General features: G+C 54.1%; 1 protein-coding gene across 4 annotated transcripts in view; it reads right to left on the bottom strand.

Annotated features, from left to right (window-relative positions):
• Positions 1-1,524: 1,524 nt before the first annotated feature.
• ANK1 (ankyrin 1) overlaps positions 1,525-20,743 on the bottom strand; it is a 218,031-nt gene continuing 198,812 nt past the window's right edge. The window contains exons 40-45 of one of the 4 annotated variants that reach the window (XM_042934750.1): positions 17,873-18,431; positions 14,619-14,916; positions 10,229-10,312; positions 9,149-9,214; positions 8,681-8,814; positions 1,525-2,596 (exon numbers count right to left, since the gene is read on the bottom strand). In XM_042934750.1, the coding sequence (XP_042790684.1) occupies positions 8,716-8,814; positions 9,149-9,214; positions 10,229-10,312; positions 14,619-14,916; positions 17,873-18,431 (1,106 nt within the window). In that variant the 3' untranslated portion in view covers positions 1,525-2,596; positions 8,681-8,715. Of the gene's footprint in view, positions 2,597-8,680; positions 8,815-9,073; positions 9,215-10,228; positions 10,313-10,883; positions 11,103-14,618; positions 14,917-17,872; positions 18,432-20,743 lie in introns of those variants that run through there. The other 3 variants (XM_042934751.1, XM_042934754.1, XM_042934753.1) reach the window with 3 other exon arrangements.

The raw sequence follows: 20,743 nt of genomic DNA, 5'->3' as shown, positions 1-20,743 counted from the left end.
CCAGACTCCTTCGGGGCCCCAACCCAGGCTTCACTCCTGTCCCAGCACCTCAAATTCCCCCAGGACGAGCCGGAAGGAGAGATAGAGCCCTGTGCCATGAGTCAATTTCTTTATTAATTTTGACATTTGTTCAGCTGGTGTAGGGAGAATGGTCTATACATCAGAGTGGGGGGGGGGGTTCTCTCCCCATAACAGAGCATTTGGGAGGGAGTCAAGAAAAGAGTCATTTTCATAACAATTAAAAAAATCAAGGTAATTCCAAAACTTCTAAAAAGCGTCTAATGTGCAGACTGCAGCATTCTCTAGGCATCGTGTGGAGACCCCAAACTCCTCCCCTAACAGCTCCTACTAGCAACTGGAGCGCGCAGCCATGCCGCCGAGGGCCTGGGGCCGGCGGGCCAAGCAGCCATGCCAGACGCAGCGGAAGGTGCCAAAGCATAGCCTGGAGCCGCGGGGCCCACGCTGGGCTCTACGAGGGGCCACGGGGGGCGGGGGACGGGGACGACGGCCTGCGGGGGACGGCGCGGGATCGAGGACTGGAGGCGAGCCCTGCGCCTGTCTTCCCGGGGCGGGCGGGCGCCCGGCCGACGCGGAGAAGCGCCGCGCTCCTGCGCCCCGCCGCGGGGTCGAAGGCGTGGGGCGCCGGGGCCGCGCCTCCCGGGACACAGCCCTCGGCGCACGCTTGGCGCCCCCTGCGCCGGGGCCGCCCCTCCGAAAGCAAAACGCAAGCCGCCCGGTCCAAGCGGAGCGCCTCGGCCGGCCCCGGGCGCGTGGGGCCTGCGGCCTCCGCCGGGAGACCTGTGCGCTGGTGACAGGCACCAGGGCCGTGGGGGCTCGGTCGTGAGGGAGCTTCTGTGCTACTTGGAAGGTTTGATGTGTCTGAGGACACCTCAGAGGAGAGGCAGGGAGGAAGGTGACAGGACGTCCACAAACAAAGGCTCTTGTGAGCGAGAAGAGCCTGCCAGTCTCTCTCCGGGCCCTAGAGGGCGCCCGCCGCGCAGGGCGGGGCGGATTGTGCTGATTCGGGCCTCGCTCTGCCAGAGGCTCTAGTGTATCTTTAAGGCTCTTCCCTGGTGGCACCGAGGCGAGGAACAGCCAGCTGTCTGCTTCCTTCCTGCTCTGACCGAGGGCCTGGCCTAGGAGGAGCTCCGTCCTAGCCCGGGGCCTCCAGGTGGCCAGCTGCTCTCTCCTCCTCCGGCTCTCCTCCCCCTGGGCCCGTGGTCAGGAGTGGGCCCCTCGCCCACCTCTCCGAGTGGGGCAGAGGGGCTTGGTCAGAGTGGGGGCACTGAGGCTGTCCGGCCTAGGCCCCCCATCCTGTGGGCTGCCTGGACTTAGAGCACCAAGTTGGCTCTGGGAGACCTTGGGGGTGGTGGCTGACTTCTAAGAACTGGCAGATACATTCAACTAGCCCTACTCCCTTCCTCTTTCACTGAAAGACAGGCTGTAGCTCCTTCTCCTGCAGCCTGGAGAAGTCCTCAGGAGCTGAGCTGTTAGTGCTTTGTACATACTGCTAAAGTGTTTCTATTGGTTTGCATAGTATTTATTGTTTTTCATATACACAAGGCTGATTACTGTACAGTTTACACTTTGAACACAGACTATGATATAAGTGCTTGAAGATATAGAAAACCTCCTCTCTATTGAACATGCTGGTGCAATCCTGGGACAGCCACCGGCCCGCCCCCAGCTGAGAGAGAAGACCCTTGCAGATGGGGCACTGGCTCCCTTTGAGCCCTACAGCTAAGCCTGGGGGTCCTCGCCTCTGATTCTTAAGTCCCTAACACAAGGAACCCTGAATGCACTCTAAAAGTAATGATTTTCCATTGGAAGATGATTAATACTGAGACTGGCAGAGAGAGAGAGAGAGAGAGAGAGAGACAACATAAAAAAAATTCCAGTTTATCCACAGGAGAGTCTATACAGCTTCGGACGTCACAGTAAAATCTGTGTGTACACTGAGGAGAGGGAAGAGGTGCTTGTGTGTGTGTGTGCGTGTGCCTATGTGTGTGTCCTGAATGTCATATAGAGCTTTCTGGGAGGAGCGGCCCCCTGGGGAGGCGGAGGGGACATCACAAATGGAATGGAGGTGTGTGGCGGTGGGGAAGGCTGGCAGGTGGGGACATGGGATTAAGGTGCCAAACTGATTTTGTGCCTTTTTTTTTCTTTCCAGGAAGCCCACATGGATTTCCTACAGATAAGGTTGAAAAAAAAAGTACCCTGTAACAAGTCAAAATTAAAATGATTTAAAAAAATATATCATCCCCAGCCACAAAAGAGCCCTTGTTCACTTTTGCGTTCATGTGCTCTCTCGAGCTCGTTTTCTATCACTCTCTCTCTCTCCCCCCCCTTCTTGAGGCATTTGTCCTGATTCCCAACAGAGATCCATCGTTGCTAGAGGCAGGATTGAGGACTGTAGGTCATGCGTCTACAGTCGGCCGTTCATGCGAATAGGAGACTAAAGGAAGTCCCTTACAGAGATCATGCCGTTAGCCTAGAGGAACAGTGCGCCACTCCTGCAGCCCTCTGCTCCAGCTCTCCTCCTGTGTGCATGGCAGAGTGTGTGTGAAGTTCAAGGGTTGGGTGTCGAGGTGTGATCCTGAGGGACACAAAGAGAGAAAGAGTTACTTAGAATGTAAAGATGCAGCTCCCAGCAAAACCCCCAAATGCTGAATATTGTGCTGGCTGCTTAGGCAGGGTCAGATTCAGGAGAAGCGGCCAGCCGCCCCCAGCAAGGCAATGCGGTGAAAGGCGTTGAGCTCAGAGCCCCTGACCTTCCTGAAATACCAGCCTGCCTACTCTCACTCCCCAGTCCAGAGGCTGCCTCTTAGGCGTGGTTGCCCAAGCCTGCCCTGGTCCCCTGCCAAGTGGGCGAGCTCCCCAGAAAGCCCTCCTGTGTGTGTGCTCTGTGCCTCGGAGAGGAGGCAGAGGCTCCCATGCCCACAGTCGCCTGGGGAGAAATCCCCATGAGTAGATCCTTGTCCCTAGGAAAGGGGCCAAATTCATAAGCCAGGGCTTCTGCTAAAGAGGGTAGCGAGCCGTGCCCTCCATATTTTCAGTTCAGTTCAGCCAACACGCATTGATGTCTGTAAGTGCCAGTCCTGGGGACCCAGAGATGGAGCAGACATGAGCCTCAGGAGCTCATGGCCCCAAGGGATGACAGTCTACAAGCTTTCACTGTCAAGTGCCTCTGGCTCCACTCCCCATGCCCCTCGGATGGACCAGCTCTGCAGCGGCAAAAGAGATCTTTGAAAAAACAGGTGCGTTCTCCCTAGGATATCATGTATCTTAGGCTGGTGGACAGCAGCTCTGCCTGCAGAGTGAAGTCCCAATTCTGCAGCCCGGGATTCACAAGGAGACACCACTCCTGCCACCCCATGGCGCCTCCTCTTCCAACCTGGGGTGAGAACTCTGTGTTTCCAAGACTGGCCACTCAGGATTCTGTCTGCGGGACCTTGGGATGGATGGCGAAAAGGAGCACACATAAATAAGGCGGAGCTGACCATCTCCTGGGCAGGGTAGGAAGTGACAGAGAAAGGCAGAAACTCATTCTGCGGCAGAGCTGTCCCCAGACAGGGAGCTGCCCTGGACGCTACAGGTGATGTGGTTAGGGAGGAAGCTGGAGGCGGTCAAGGTGAACTCAACCCTGAGTGGTTCTCCAGGGATGGGAGGGTGGTGCTAGGTTCCATGCCAGAGGCTGCTACAAAGCAGAACAGCAGGCCTTCTAACGCTGTGGCTCAAAAGCACTGTCACCCTGGAGGGCAAGACTCTTCCATCACTGCCTGGGCTTCCCTGTCAGCCAAGCTGGTCTCCTCGGAGCCCTCCAAACCTACAGTGCCCTGCAGCTTCCTGCCTAGTTCGAGGCTCATGGATGCCATCCAGTTCCCTCTCTGCTGAAGCTCTGCTCACCGCCTTCAAGACCTCTCCTCCAGGGAGCCTCCCTGATAACTCCAGCACCTTCTCATTTCTCTCCCCTCAGCTCTGGAAGCTCCCCGCTGCCTCTGCTACCTTTTATTCAGAGAGATCACAGGGTGTAGTGGTTAAGAGCAGGAACTTTGAAGCCAGCCAGGTTGCCTGAGTTCATATCCTGTCTCTGCCAATTTCCTTGGTCATGTTACTTGCACTCTCTGTCACTCAGTTTCCTCTGCTATAAAATGAGGGCAATAATAGAATGTACCTCATTAGATTGTGGTGATGTTTCAAAGAGCTACAAAATGCTTGGGACAGTGTATGTGGATGTCAACCCTGACTAGGCTCTCTGGAAATGCCGCTGTCTTCGTGCTCTTTCCTGGGTCACAACTGCAGCATCTCCCTGGCTGGGGTAGAAACACTCTTAGGATAAAGGCCAGGCCATACCCTTCCCAGTGGTTTGTCCCCTAGCATCACCCCAGTGCTAAGCACGCCTCAAACAAGAGACATCTTAAAGTCTTGAGCCTAGGGAAAACAGCTTACTACTTCCACTTTTCTGCCCAGACACAGAGCAGAGGAGACAGGTGAGGCCTTAGAGATGATTCTATGGCAAATGCTCATCTAGTCTTTGGGTAAACTGAGACTCCGGGAGGAGCAGTGAGGGGGCAAGCGGGAGTACCCAGTGGTGGCAGGCGGTAGGACTGGAAGGCAAGTCTCCTGGCTGTGCCTGGACCTTCCACTGCCCTGCACCTCTTGTTCCAGGGGTGCCCGAGGGAAAGGTCTCACCTTCTAGAGCGCAGAAAACAGCCCCCGCCCACTCCCAGTGACAGTGCTGCTCAGTGCCTGTCCCAGTCCATCTGCCCCCACCCTACCCAGTGTCTGTGGCCCTCCCCTCCAGCTTCCCCAGCCCCAGACTCATACCCCTGCAATGGCTAGGGAGTAGGGTGGACTGTAACTTAAAACAGCAAAATGAAACATGACCCTTTGCCTTCCTGCCCCTTTGGCCATTGAGATTGCTAATTGCTTAACTTTTAAACTTCCTAAAACACTCCACTGTCAGAACTAACACAAGTTCTTGCAACCACAGTGTCTGAATGGAAAGCGTCTCTTAAAAAAAAAGACAAGAGGGGAGCCTGGGTGGCTCAGCCCGTGAAGCATCCAACTCTTGATTTCCGCTCTGGTCATGATCTGTTTGTGGGTTCGAGCCCTGCATCGGGCTCTGTGCTGACAGTGCAGAGCCTGCCTGGGATTCTCTCTCTCTCCCTTTCTCTCTGCCCCTCCCCTGCTGACTCTCTCAAAATGAATAAACTTAAAAAAAAAAAAAAAAAAGGAAAACAAGAAAAAGCAGCAGTCGTGTGCCACAGCTTCCTGAGAGTCCCAGAAGCCAGAGCCACACAGACACAGAGGAATGCCAAGCCCCGGTGCCTGCCCAGGATGCGGGCAGCCCAGAGTGTTACGGGATGCCCCCGCACAGCCTTCCAGCCACCCATGCCACACTGTTGCTCTCGCACAACTGACACCCAATTCTTGGACCTACATACTTGGGCACAAAGCAAAACCCACTAGCTGCTACTGTCACGCACAGTCAGGCCTTAACTCTACAGCAGTTCTGTGGCTTCTTACCCACCTCCAGGAAGCAGTCCCCTCCACCTGCCAGGCCTTAGATACAGAATCCTTCTCAAGATGGGAGTGACTGGGGGGAATCAGACGGGTAAGGGGGGGTTGATTCAGGTCTCACCTGGAATAGGGGTGTTCTGCTATCTTTGAACAAACTATAAACCATCATTCCTTTCGGCCCATTTTTCAATATCATACCTACAACTGTGCTGCATCACCTCTAGGAGATTTGGAAGGAAAACCAAAACTGGTCAGATCTCATTCTTCCATACACATAAAAATTACTTGAGAAGTTTGACACAGAATCCTGAGTTCCAGGATTTTAATTCAGTAGGTCAGGGGCAGGACTGGGAATGCACGTTTTAACCTGCCTCTCAGATGATGGTGACGCAGGATGTCGGTGACACTTTGAGACACGGTTGGGTGTACATTTGACAATGTATATGGCCTTTCACAAACATGAAAGGCCCCCTCCATCATGGTCACCATCCTACGAGAGAAGAGTGGCATCACTACTATGCTGTGGCTAAGGAAGCCAAGGTGTGGCGAGACCGGCTGACCTGCTACGTCATGGTACGGTCCCGTCTGCGCTGACTGAGCGCAGGTGTCCTTCACCCTTCACGACAGCCTGCCCAGTTGCCATGACTATTTCTAAACCTTTCTACTGAGGTGAAAGGGACTATGTGCAATCTCCCTCATGGGGGTGGAGGCTCAGGACAGTCAAATGACTAATGCAAGGCATCGGACCTGGAGAAACAGGATGAGTCAGGCCGTGAATCTAGACTTCTAAGTCCCAGCTTTCACTCTCTCTGAAACAAAGAGTCAGTTCTTGCCATTTACAGTGGTCACGTTCCAGAAAGTTGCCAATACTGATCCACCGCTCTCAAGGAAAATGCCTAGTTAGGTTCCTGTGAACCTCTAGTGGCCACATCTTTGTTAGAAAATGAATACGTAACCTTGATTTATGCTTCTGTATAGGCACCTTATTTAATACATATTGTTGATTCCTTAACGTTGAACTCACCACCAAAACAGTGCTCTAACTCACGGCCAGTGAATCCTATCTAACGTACGTCTTTGTCCCTGTAGGGCACATCACAGCCTTCTTGCTCTTAGGAAGACCATTTTAAACAGCTCTTAGGAGCCATTTTAAACAGCAAAATCAACAACAAGCACAAAAATGCAAAAAACATGGCACTCAACAACAGCCTGCAAAAAGGACACCCGTTCATAGCATGAGAGCTCCATTAGGGGGGCAGACTGGCGTCTTGTTCGCCCTCAGCTGGGAACGTGCGCCAGGGCGACTCCAATTTCTTGCCACGGTGTGTGTGTCTGTGAGCGACCGTGAAAGCACCGTGAGTGTGGGTTTGGGGGTTGCCATAAATATTCGCCAGTAGGCAAATTTGCCAGTGTGGAATCCACGAGTCCCAAGGGCTGACGGTACATGCATGTGAGTGGGTGGCAGTAAGTACTGAGGGTCAGCAGACCGTCTGCCCTTCAACGTCTGCTCTGCAGCCCTAGTCTTGCTGGGGCCGGGTGGGGGGGCACTGCAGGCCACTTGGGACCTGGGCAGGAGCCTGACTCCACACCGGCTCCCTCCCCACTGTCCCCACCCAAACTTCCCTCGCCCGTTCTTAGCAGAGGCCCCGGCACTGTGCTGGAGCCAGGCTGCCCGGGTCTCCTGACACCCACGTGCAGTGGTACAGAACCGTATCTCCTTTGGGAGTTTCAGCCACCCTTGCAGATCATGTACAGAAAATTAAAATGAAGAAATCTTAGGCTCCTCCCCTCCCCCTAAAAACCGGAGCCAAACAGAAGCTGAAAGGTAAGGCCACTGCTGCCGCCACTACCATAGAGAAAACAAGGCGCAAGAGGACACTTTTCCTTCCACTCTCCGCTCCTTCAAATTATTTGTACTTTTGTATCCTTTCCGGGGCTCATCACGGCTAATCCACTAAGCCAGCAGCCTGGTGGGACCCCCTCGGCAGTGCCAGGGTTAACACTGTGACCTCCTTAAGCTGCTGAGGAGTCAGGTCTAATTTTATCCTATAACTGGATCTGTAGTCCTCTTTTTTTGCCCAAGTGCTGAGGTGTGTTGGGAAGCCCAGAGCCAGCACTTCTGGCAGCTTGGGAGGCAGTGGCCCTGCTTTTTGCTGAATGCAGAAAGCCAGAGCCTGCTTTCCTCTTGGCCCAGAGCCACCACACCCTGGGGGTTGAAATGGCAAGAGGCTGGTTAGTGCTGTGCTGGGGCCAGAACGCTTCCTTGCTTCCTGCCGACTCCCACCCCGATGCATCCTGTACTGAGCTGCCCCGAGCTGGGCACAGCAAACGGCCTCGGGGCAGCTCAGTACAGGATCCCTCAGGGAGGACGGAGGTCAGAGCTGGCCGCTGAAGCCCCCAGCACCGCACGGGCCCACTGGAGAGCCTTCGCTGCAGCGTCTTCACGGCCCTCCCTCATTGCAAATCACCGCACACCCCTGCTCCTCGGCCACACATGCTCACGCACGCCATGCACCCATCCCTGATAACCCTCCTAACTGGCTGGGAGATCGCCATCCACCCCCCGGGCCTGTTTGCTTCACCCTTTCCTAGAAAGCAACAGAGCGACGTGTCTCAAGAAACATCACAGAGAACTGGTGCCTTGGGTTCACAGGATTTTTGACGGGTTCCAGGTTCAAGAGTCAGTGTTGTTCTAGGTCTATCACTGCTGGAGCTCTTCCTGCAGACTTGCGTTGAAATGGCATAGCCTAGGCAGACTCTGCTGTGCTCCCCGAGACCTGTCCCCCCTCCTCCAGATCCCCATAGCTTGGCTTTCAGGATAATATCAGCTACTGAGATTTACTGAGTGCTTTCACTCATCAAGGCATTTTTTCAAATCTGTATTTTTTGCACCCCCAGAGAGGTAATCAGCAGATGGTATTGTTTGCTGTTTTCTTGAGGAGGACAGGGATTCAGAGACACAGTTAGTAGGTTGGGAAACGAGAATCTGTGTCTCGAGGCCACAGCACCACTGTTCCTCCTGCATCATGCTGGGGGTGGCAGAGGGGTGAGCTCCCCTGCTGAAGGGGGAGACATGAGCAAGTGAGCAGCCATTCTCAGGACCAGCCACTCCACGAGGACCAGGCCATGCAGAAAGGATGCAGAAAGACAGTGTTACCTCCAAAGAGGCCATTTGAGGGGAGGGGCTAGAGATCACTGCTTGCCCCTTTTCAGGCTGGCCCGCTTCACTATCTGAGCCCCCTTCCTGCTCTCTATCAGGTCCGGCTGCAGGCTACTCCCTCTCAGCTCCACCTGGAGACAGCAGCAGAGACAGAACGCAGGACAGATCACACAGAGAGACAGGCAGAAAGTAGGCATGAGAACGACAGCACTTCCGGCAGCCGTGGAAACCCTGCCTGCCATGGAGGACAGAGGCACAGGGGAGACCAGAGGAGGTGAGCATGGTGCAGACTGGAGCCCAGACAGGGCGGGTGCACAGGTGAGCAGTTGGGAGAGGTGACAGGCGCTCAGAAGGGCGAGAGCCTCCGGGAGGCTGCAGCCGCCGCAGTACCTTGGCATGTGTCATAAAGTAATCAATATCAGCTTCCATCTCACTAGGGTCCTCCAGGGGCCCCTCAGCAATCACCTCCTCATGCTCCTGGGTGTCATCAGCACCAGATGAGTCTATCTGCCGAACAACTTTGCGAATGATCTGGAAGAGAGAGGGAAGGGAGAAAAGGCCCGTGAAGCCATTGAAACAGAGGATGAGAAGAGCAGGTCCCCGGGAGTGAGATCTGGGGGACAGGCAGCCTTTGTCCTTTGTCCTAAGGTGCCCTGCCATGAGTGGCCAAGAATGGGGACTGGTCTGTGACCACCACCCCCACCCCCATCACTGTGTGGAAAACAGGCTCTGGGCAGCCTCAGAGGGGCTAGAATTTGCAAATGGGTCTTAGCCAATTTCATTAATGATCAGTTTGCCTCTTCATATCGTTGGAAGTCACGCTGTCTTCTGTGCATTGTGAGCTCCTGAGGGCAAAGTGTATTTCCTTTTCATCTATGGTATTCCATGCAATTATGTTCCCTTATTCAGTCACCTGAATATTCCAACACTGTTTCCTCTGCACCTCCCATGTACTGGGACTGGGAGATGAAAACAAAATAAGACACAGTTCCTGTCTGCCTGAAGCACACTTTGTAAGAGGAAAGATGGCCACCTGAGTGGTCTTGCTTCAATAGCAGGAGCAGCACCACAGTGGAAACCCATACAAGGTCTTCCCTTTGCTCCTCCTCTCCCTTCTGCCCATGCCTATTACGGTGCCCAAAACCTGACAGGCAAAATCAGGTCTACTGAACTAAAATCTGCTACCCATTCAATGCACCTCCACAGCCCTTTTGGTTTCGCAGGCCCATGGTAGTTCGGGGCCACCACCTTTCTGTCTTACAGCTGTTTTCAGGGCTAGACATTGCTGGACTAGGTTTGGGCTGTTCCATGGAGGCTGGTCCTTCTGGAACAAAGTAGCAGGAGCTGAATTCAGGCTGAATCAGTAAAGTACCTTTGAGGAATGTCATACCGGACCTCAGAAGACCAGAGCTCCCGGCACCTGAACCTGTCTCTTTGGAGCCATGTTTACCCTCTGTTAGGGCAGCAGCGAGAAGCTGGGAGGTGAGTCCAGCACCATCTAGCCCCCCTGTGTCTCTCCAGCTCAGGAGGACTCTGTGCACCCACCTTCTTGGTGACAATGTTGCCCTGCTCATCTGTGAACTGTTCCTCTGTCACCTGCTCCCCTGGAATACTCTGAAACTCATTCCCCTAGGATTGGAGAAAAGGAGAAAATTCAGTATTCGTAAGCAGGTAGTCTGGGAAAGAGGTGGCGGATGAAGAAAAGAGTGGGAGCCAGCAGCCACAGGCGGACAAATCCCCACTGCGGCAGGAAACTCCAGCTCAGCAAGTGGTGGCACACAAACAGAGAGCTCCAAGCGCGAGCAGTGCCCCTGGGGGCCGTGGGGCCCGAAGATGGGATGGAGCCCCAAGCTTGCAAGATTGATACCCTCAACAGGGAGCAGGCAAAACCAGGCTGGTTACATAAGTTTTACAGAGGAGGCCCTGAGGCAGGAAGCGAGGCACCTAATTTCGATTTCGACAGCACCTTCCGGTGTAGAAAGCCCTTCCACAGACACTGAGGCCGGGAGTGTGGCCTCCCAAGTCCCGGAGCTGAGCCTCCGGTGCAACCGCGGCGCAGTGGGCTGTGCAGAATCCACACCCAGACCCGCTCCTGCGGCAGCGCCCAGCCCCTGACGTGGGGTCCCGCACCGCCCCCCAGCTGCTGCCCGCGCACATGGCAGTGCCGTGCCCTCAGCCCTGCCTCCTGCCTGGTGGTTACCTTCAGGAAAACCCGACGCCGGACCACCCTCGTGGAGATGGTCTCCTCGTCGTCACTCACGCCCTCGCTCTCCCCCAGCTCCTTGTCCAGCTCCTGGTGGATGTGCTTCAGCACAAAGCACAGGGAGCCCTTGACAATGTGCATCACGTTCTGACAGCTGACCAGAAAGAAGCCCAGGAGCACTAGGGTGACCAGGAGCTGGGTGATGAAAGTCCACATCCTCACCTCCTCAGCAGCTGGGCCCTCCAGGGACTAGCAGGACTAGGGGCCCGGCCACTGTGGGGGTCCAGTCTCTCATTCTCCTCTGGGACTCCTGAGTGCCCCTGGGGCCCCTTCCATTCTCTCTCCGCAGGAGACTGGACGGCCCCTCACCACAACTGCCCCGCTGAGTGCCCTCCTGCTGAGCTGCCCTAGGCTCTGCCCTCACGCCTGGGTGACATCAGGCCTCGATAATTTTAGCTCCCCAAACCAGCTGCTGGGGCTGTCCAACTGGGCTAGAAGGGAGCTGGCAGGTGCGCCTGTCCTGGGCACTGAAAGCGCATGTCAAAGTCACTCTGTGAGTAACTGGTGCCCCATCCTGTGCTCTTGCCCTCCAGGCCTATGTGAACTACAGGCAGTGCTGCCCAGGAACATGTTCCCTTTCAGGGACTCCAGGAAAGCTGTTTGAGAACGTGGCTACTTGTGTGTTTCCCTGGTCTGTTACTGCCGTGATGAGAATGGAGTTCACCCCCATGTGCGGGGATGGGACTGGCTAATACCCTGGACAGACAGTTAGGGGTTTCTTTCTGGGGCGCCTGGGTGGCGCAGTCGGTTAAGCGTCCGACTTCAGCCAGGTCACGATCTCGCGGTCCGTGAGTTCGAGCCCCGAGTCAGGCTCTGGGCTGATGGCTCGGAGCCTGGAGCCTGTTTCCGATTCTGTGTCTCCCTCTCTCTCTGCCCCTCCCCCATTCATGCTCTGTCTCTCTCTGTCCCAAAAATAAATAAAAAAAAAAAAAAATTAAAAAAAAAAAAAATAGCCCTGGGACGAGTGATTTGCTCAGGCCTAGCCAAATTAGCCCAGTGGGGTCCACACTGGTGGTGGGGCCCCCTGGAAGCCCTTGCAGTTCCCATCAGCCCCGAGGGCCCTCTGCACTCCCCGCCTCCTTTACCGGGCACAGCAACCCTAAACGTAAGCGTTTAACTGGTGTGTCTATTTAAGGCCTGTCCTCAAAGGCTCTTCCCATGCCGGGCTGTCAACGCCCACGAGCAGGAACCATGCGCTTTAAGCTTGTCTTTACAGAGCTGATTCACAAATGCAGAGGGCAGCAGCTGCCGCAGAGAGGAATTTCACTTTCGGGATCAAGCTGTTCCTCTTTGAGTAACAGGGAACAAAGATCTGGGACACAGCCAGCTGACCCTGCAACTCACTCACTGTAAGGGCTTGGGAAACCTGGGTACCTTCTCTGGGCCTCAGTTTCCTCCTTCTGTAAAACAGGGACGACTAGGAGTGAGTACTGCTGGCAGGCAGGATTCTACGTGCATTTCATACACTAACCCAGTTAAGCCTTCCGACGACCCTGCCATTTTTCCATTTTACACAGAGGAAATAGAGGCACAGAGAGGTTAAATAACTTGCCTGGTCAAAGAGTAAGGAAATGACTCAAGTTTCAAACTCCCATCACTACACAATACTGCCTTGTTTCAACAAGGAAGCACCTGGAAAAAATAAAAGCCCATGGCACATGCAAAGGAGCTGGGCACTGGAGGGCATTCATTGTTAGCCCAGATAAGAGTCCAACTTCAGATATTTCCATCTGGGGTCTCAGAGGAGAATGTCCTACAGTCATCTCAGGCTTGCCTTCCTGGCTCCAAATTGGAGGGCATCTCTCTGTCAGTGTTTCCAGAGACTTACTGGAAATACTAGTAAATGGGCTCTTTGGAAACCCTTGCCTTCAATGGGCCTCATTATCATCTCTGGGGTCCCATCAGATGACGAGGACAACAGCTCACCCACAACATCCAATCCTGTCCTAGATTTGGAAGGCATCAGGCCTGGGGGCCCTTCATAGCCACTCATTCCGACTGGGAAACGGGATCCGGACTCCCCTGGCCCTGACACTGGTTCACTGTGTGACCCTGGAGAAGCTTCTCTGGAACCTCAGTTTCCTCAATGATAAATGAGGCAGTTGGACCCTATGACCTAGAAGGTTTCTCTCATGATCCCCTAGAGTGCCCTTGCTTTTTCCCCAGTCCTCCCATGACCAAAGGCTGACTGCAGAGGGGCCATGCATAAGAAGGCTCCTGGCGTCCTTCTCTTTCCCAAGGATTCAGGATCATAGACCCAGTTAAGAGCACCCATGCTCTCAGCCCAGTGCTTGCTATTAGGAGCAGTAGAAGTGCCAAAGGCTAGCCTGATGGCCAAGAATGCACAGGGTGGTCTGGGGTTAAAAATGGACACAGCTGCCTATCTTGTCCAAGTCACATACTTGGAGGGAAGTATCTAAATAAAACCATATTGGATTCCTAGCAGTTCTTTGCAGCCAGCAGCCCAGCATTATTGTGCAGCTAACCTGGTCGTGGGGGCCCCAAGGTGCCTGCTAGGGCTCAGGTTCAGGTAGGGCAGAGAGAGAAGAGAAAGCAGCAGAGGGGAGAGAGAAGAGGAAAGGGCTCCCAAATGAGGAAACAGTGCTGACTGAACCATAAGAAACCAAATGAGACGCAGAACACATCATTTATGCACACGCTAAAAATGCATATGCACGGAATGGCCATGCAGATTTTATAAAAGAGCATACATTAAAAAGGCACAGCTTAATAAGGTATCTGGGATTTGTTTCAAAATAATATGTTGGGGGAGAGAAAAGTGGAGAAGGTATAGATGAAACAAGATTGGCCATAACTGGGTAACTGTACAGCCTGGGTGGAGTGTGCATGCAAATTAATATGCTATTCTGTTTTTGTATTTATTTGCGATTTTTCAAAATAAAAAATTTTTCCAAAAACACATTAAAATGGATGTCTACGGGAGTGGGAATGTTTGGGAGCAAGAGAATGTGAAAGGGGAGTGAAGCTAAAGCAAACAGATAATAAGTACAGCAGGGCAAACCCAAACAGAGGAGGGAGGCCTGAGGTAGGCAGAGACCAGAAGTCAGGAGCGAGGCCAGCAGGCCTCTCCTGGTCCACCTGAGGAGCCCCCCACAGGATCACAGAACTCCTGAGCCAGTGCACCTTGGTGGTAATCCATTCATTCCTCCTTTACCAATGAGGAAACCCAGATGCCGAGAAGAGAGTGGCTTGTCCGTGGCCACACTGACCATGGTGGGACCAGGATTAGTCTAACACTCAGGTCTCTCTGCTCTACACCCTTCCTAAAACACACCACGGAAAAAGAAAACAAACAAAAACCATGGCTTGGGAATCAGCCAGACCTAAGTGCAAAGCCTGCCTCTCATCCTGTGACCTTGGACAAGCGGCTTGACCGTCAGCTGCCACATGGGAATGACAACAGAGACCCGAGGCAGTGTGAGCATGACATCATATGCCGTGTGCCTGGGATGCCCTGTGAATGTTACTTCCTTCCCTCAGCAGAGACCGGGGCTTTGTATCCTTGCTTCTAGAGAAAGTGAAGTCACAGCCACAACTTTTAAAGAAAGGAAGCATGCTTGGCCTAGGGCTTGATAGAATGAGAGGCTACCCTGGGCCTCAGGCCCCTCCAGTGCTGGCAGGCATCAGCAGGTGCCTCTGTGGGCGTCTCACCTCTGCCATCTGGGAGAAAGTGCTCCGAGCCTCCTGCACCCACTCCTGGTGGCTTTGTCGTCTCCGTTCCCTGTCGGCCTGCAGGCTCTCAGCCTCTGGTTGCTCCTCCCAAATGTGCTCAGTTGCAGACATCAGGACCTTCTCATACTCCTGAGATCCACTGGGCTCCAGCTCTTTGATGGTGGTGACCGTACTCTGGAATGAGTGTGGGCCACGTACGACCTCCTCTTGCCAGGAACTTTGTGCAGCATCTTGTAGGTATGAGACAATGGAGCCTTCTTCCTCCCAGTCCTGCAATCTGGGGTCCAGGAAGAGAGAAAGGGCACTGGGTCGCCCTTCAGTCTCTGGCCGCTCAGATACCCTCCCCCTCCAGAGCGCTGGCTCCATGTCCCATACTGCACACCCGAGGGACGGGACTGCATGAGCAATTACACATGGTCAGCACATAGCTGACTGCCCTGTCCAGAGAGGCACAAGTGGCCCATTCCTGCTGTCCAGGTGGAGAGGCCACGGGTACCAGTGCCACTGGCCCATCCCTTTAAGTGGCTGGCTTTTCACCCTGGGCTCCTGAGGCACTTGGCTCACACTGATGGCTGTCACCCAGGTCTCCATGCCCATCACCTCCTCTGCCTCCCTCCAGCCCTCCAGGCCACCTGCACTCCACAGTCCTTATCCCAGTGCTCATCCAATAAGGCGACCACTCTCTCCCTGTGGAAACACAATCTTCTATGGCTTCTGGATACCACATTTGCCTGGTTTTCCCCCCTCTCTCTGGCTACCACTTCTCAGTGTCCTTTGTCAGTTTCTCCTAATTTCTCTGACTTCTGAGCACTGGGCCACCCCAGGGCTCAGTTCTCAGACCTCATCTCTACCTACATCTACCTCCTAAGTGAGCTCATTCAATCCATGGCTTCATATCCCACCTGTGTCCTCATGATGCCCAGGTGTGCACACAGAATCTCTTCCTCAAGCTGCAGATGTATATGCCCAGCTGCCTCCTGAATGTCTTTGCTCTGGGGGGCTCTAACAGGCATCTCAGGGATAGCACGATCAAATCCATACTCCTGACTTCCCCCCCCTCCCTGTTCTGCCCAGTCTTCCCCACCCTGCACTACATAGCCTCTTCATCCTTCCAGTTGTCAGGTCAAGGACACTAGGGAACTCTTAGACTTCTCTCTCTCACACTCCATGTCTTATTTGTCAGCAAACCTCGTTTGTTCAACTTTCAAGCATATAACCTGAACACAATCATTTCTTACCACCAGCACTGCCGCCATCTTGGTCCATACTAGTAGCAACTCTTACCTCCTGGCTCATCTCCCTGCCTCTGCCTGACCCCTGGCCCTGTCAGGCTGTTCTCAAGGCAGCTGCCACATCACCTCACTCCCTCTGCTCAAAACCCTCCAGTGGCTCACCATCCTACCCAATGAATGCCAAAGTCTTTCTAGGAACTCAAGGCTGGACGTGTCTGGCCCCATTAGCTCCTTCCATCACTCTGCTGTGATCAGTGACCTTCTCACTGGTCCTTGACTAGGCCATGCATGTTCTACCACAAGACCTTTGCACTGGCTGGGTCTTCTGCTGGATATGTCCCCTCTGGTATTCATACGATTCACCCCTTAATTCCTTCTGGTCTTCACTCCAACGTCACAGACTCAGGCCTCCCCTGCTACCCAATCCCTCATTTTGGCCATCCCCTCTCCACACAGGTATGTGCATCCCACCCTCTTCCCTCCTTTATTTTCCTTTTTAGCTCTATCATCTAACTTTCCCCTTTTAAATACTTTCCATTTATTTGGCTTTATCTCATTTATTGTCCATTTCCTCACTAGATCACACACTCTCTGCAGATGGGAGACTTTTCTGTGTTTGGTTCAATGCCACATCTCCAGCACCGAGGCACGTTTATAGGTGCCTGGCACACAGTAGGCACGCAATACATACTGTTGGGTGAGTGAACGACATTCATCTGTCCCCACCGGAGGGCTGACCAAGGATAGAGAGCCAAGCTGTACCACATCCCGCACTGGCACCAGGCCTTCCGGTTCCCCATTTGGTGGCCCTGCTGGGATAGTGGTGCAGGGGCTGGCACATAGTGTGCTCTCAATGCCTGCTGAATGAATGGTTACCACAGGTTGTTGGGTGATGGCCTCTGTCACAGGCATGCCAGTATTTCACTCTACTCAGTCTGTCCAAATTCTCCCCACTAAACAAAGGATTCGTTTAGGAAACAAAACCAAACCAAAATAAATCCCTGCTGTCTCCTCTTGTAAATGGCTTTCTCTTCCCTCCTACATCGGTACTTGGGTCACACTGAGTGGACCCGGTCAGACTGGGCTTCTGAGAGGGTCTGAAGGGGGATGTGGGTGGGAAGAGGAAGTGGCCAGACCTGAGCAACCTGGGTGTGCTGGCTGTGCACAGCCTTCAGGGAGCATGTAAACTCTCTCCTTGCGTTAGGGAAAATATGGAAGAAAGGGCCACTGTGGCCCAGTTCCTATGCCAGTCCAGGAAGGCCAAAGTGACCCTCCACATTCTGCCCAGCCCTAGGGTATGGTGGGCCCAGTGCCATGGACGTGAGTCGAGCCTGTGGCTTCTACAGCATCTGCAGAAGGCCCTTCTGCCTGAACCATCCAAGCTGCTGTCCTGCTACAGGCACAGGAGCATCCCAGGAGAATCACCCATCTCTCAGTAGATGAAAGCTCTGTCCTGCCCCAATAAGCCCACCAGCCTCACACTTTCAAAGGGGGACAGTTTCAAAGGGGGCACCATTATCAGCTTGGTCACACTCAAGGTGTGAGACTGCCTGAATAACTTCCCTGGGCCCTGCTCCTTCTGCGTTTCTAAATATGGTCTTCAACAGCAAGCACCCAACAGAAAGGGCCCAGAGCACCTACCCTCAGCTGCACTTTGGAGAGGTGGCTCTACCAAGCCTTACAATCTCTCTCTCCTAGCGCCCTTCCCTGTCCCAACGACCCGGCCTCTCCCCTGCTGGCCACACCCAGGGGCATCCTGGGCGAGGACTGGCCTTTACAGATCACTGTTCCACTCCTACAGGACAGAGGGCTGAGCGAGGGCTGGGTGACTTCACAGGCCAGCTGGCGCCACACTGAGCTGCTTTGCTCCTGGGCAGTTAGAGCGCAGGGTCAAGGTCAGCGGCAGCACCTAAGCATTCCCTCTGTACTCACTGTCAGGCACCATCTCACCCGAAGCCCAGGAAGACGAAACATATCCTGTCATGGCAGCCCGGCCCTTACCTGTCCTGGCTGGTCTCCATCACCCGACTCACGCTGGGGGATTCTGTGATGTGGGCTTGCACCCTCTGCTGGCCTGAAACAAGAGACACTTCATTCTCTGAGTCCTGACCTACACCTGTGGAGTCCTCCTGACTCTTATGACCTGGCAGCTTCTCTTCTGACCTCTGACCTTCTTCCTGGTCAAGCAAATCGATAAGGCCATTTGTGGCATCTGAATCCACTGTGTCATCCTCCACAAGGTCCAGAGAGCCCAGCGTGGGGCCCTGGGGTCCCTCGGAGAGCACCCCTTCCAGCTTCCACTCATGGCCGGTGGCGTCAGAGTCCTCGGCCTTGCTGCACTCCAGAGAGGAGTCCTCAGCAGTGACCAGGGAGGGTGTGAGGCCCGCAGACCACACCTGCATGTCAGACATCTCCAGCATGGTGTCATGCTCCGTGGCCGCCAATGGGATGGCATCTATGACGGCCACCTCGTTCCAGTACTGGTCTGCACGCAGCGGAGAGGGAAGTGCGTACTGCAGGGAGGCAGGGGACAGCAGCTCGTCCTGCAGCGAGGAGTAACCTGGATGGGCAGACAGAGGGCAACATGCTCCAGAAGCGATTTTTGTCACACACACTTACGTGCAAATCCACACACACGCACACGCCTGTGCGTGCACGCACACGCAAACACACACACACACACACACACACACACACACACACACACACACACAGAGGCACAGCCATTGAAAATGCATGCACATTCCGGGGAGGGGGCTTTCCAAGCTCCGTGTCCAATGCTCAGGCTTGTGGCTGCTGCCCCGGGCACCAGGGCAGGAGAAACAAGGCTCTGTGGGGGACAGCCAGGAAGTAGGGGGTGGAGACGAGGGATCCTTTGCTGAATGGCAAAGAGAAGAGATTGGAATTCTTTCTTGTCCAGTTCAGAGCGCTAGATCAAGAAGCCTTGAGTCAAAGGATTTGTGCTCCAATCTGTCTAACCAGAGGAAAGCCCACTTCTTGATGTCTGGGCAGAAAGAAATGTTGCTCTTTCTTTGCTTGAAACATTCCTTTAGCACAGTCCTTGGGGTATCAGTCAGGAATGTACCTTCAAGGGAGGGTACTGCCCACCCAGGTCTGGGGGCAATAACCAAGCTGCCTTGGAGGGGTCTAACGGGGTGCACCGAACACCCACCCTCCGAGCGCTGGTCAAATGGCAAACCATTTGGTGCCAGATGAAGTAACTTTTCCTCAAGTTGCAGACTGGTTCTGGAAATGCTGAGTGCTCTAAAGTGGCACAAGGGAGAGTTCTAAGCATTCAAAATAGGAGGCCAGGTCAGAGGGCAGCAGGAGGCCCCGGCACATCTGCCCTGACGCTCCTGGCCCTGCTCAGTTCACACCAGCTCCAGGTCAGCAGTCAGCCAGCTCAGGCCGCTGCATGCATAGCCCGAGGGTCACCACAGCCTGTTCCTCTGGCTACTCCTTGAGACTGGCTCAGACAAGAGGCCCTGCTAGCCTTCTGGTTGGCTCTGGCACTGGCTCCCTGACGTTCAGCAGCAACTAGGAGCCTGGGTGAGTGGCACGTGCACGTGTATGAGGAATCTGAGTGCGAGCTGAAAGGGCACGTTCTGTCAGTTGGCCCCTCTGCTCTCCTCCAGCCAGGAGTGGGGGTCCATGGATAGGGCAAAGAGGGCCTCTGCCTCCCCTTCAGAGCTGGTACCCATCTGTGGGTGGGAGAAGGGACCGGAACACAAGCTTCTCCAGTCAGCTCAGCTCGTCTGGGGAACCGGGGTTTAGAGCAGGACCCCTGGGGATGGGCGAGGCCGCCCCTACAGCGTCTCTAAGGACCTCCCTGTGCCAGAGAGGCCCCTAACCTAGCGTTCAGACTCTCCATCCCGCCGTTCACCCCTCACCACCCCACATCCAGCTCTTCCCAGGGCCTGGCCTTTCTTCCGGCCACATGGACCCTCCTATCCCAAGTCTGGAACTCAGCTCCTGCTCTCCCAGTTCTTCTCTACTTGACACAATACCATCTGCTGCTCTCCTCATTAACTCACTTGTTCAACCAAAAGGTGTGAACTGAGGCCCGCTTACGTGCCAGGTACCGTGTGAAGGGCTGAGGATTACAAACACACCAACGCACACAAACAAGACAGGTTCCCGTCATCCTCTTTTTTCATGACGTTTTCCCTGAGACTTGAGCTCACCTTGTTTTGGCAATCTCTGAGCCCATCCTATGTTCTCTCACTGAGCTGGCTCATGGGACTGTACACCCTTTGAGGGCAGGGGTGGTGTCTCCCTCCTCCTCCCACTTTCTTAGAACAGGATTGGGAATCCGTTGGCCAGAGCGCTCCAGAGTGTGAGGAGGGTACAGGAGCCAGAGTGGATGACCTCAGCCATATTTAGCCAAACCACAACTGCTGACTTAAAGATGTGTTCCAGGAGCCAGGAGCCATGCTGTGTGATTGACATACAGCCTCCCTTAATCTTCCCAGGAGAGTTCTCTCGCTGACCGATCTCTACAAGTCTATGTGATTCCAGGTCCCAAAATGAGAAGGAGGACGAAGAGACCATCAGGTGGTGGGGTGGCTGGGAGGGCAGGGCTGCGTTTGCCAAGACTAAAGGACTCCCCTTTCAGCTCTGGCCAAAAGAGGAGGAACAAAGAGGAGGTGGGAAAGTAGGAAAAATGGGCAGAACAAATCTTCCCATGTTAAATCAAAGTGACTGTATGTGAAACCATGACCCATTGGGAAACCAGGGCCAAGGGCCTTCAAACCATCCACAGTAATCTCTCTGGAATATATGTGAGCCGAACATTTTAGAGTCAAGTGATTATTCTCTTCTTATTCTTGAAGGCATTATCGTATTATTGCAGTTACTAATTGAGCATCCATT

The sequence above is a fragment of the Panthera leo genome, chromosome B1 (genome assembly GCF_018350215.1).
Source record: "Panthera leo isolate Ple1 chromosome B1, P.leo_Ple1_pat1.1, whole genome shotgun sequence".
In the NCBI taxonomy this organism is placed as follows: domain Eukaryota; kingdom Metazoa; phylum Chordata; class Mammalia; order Carnivora; family Felidae; genus Panthera; species Panthera leo.
Note: the sequence above shows the minus strand (reverse complement) of the source record. Positions and strands in the feature narration are given on the sequence as shown.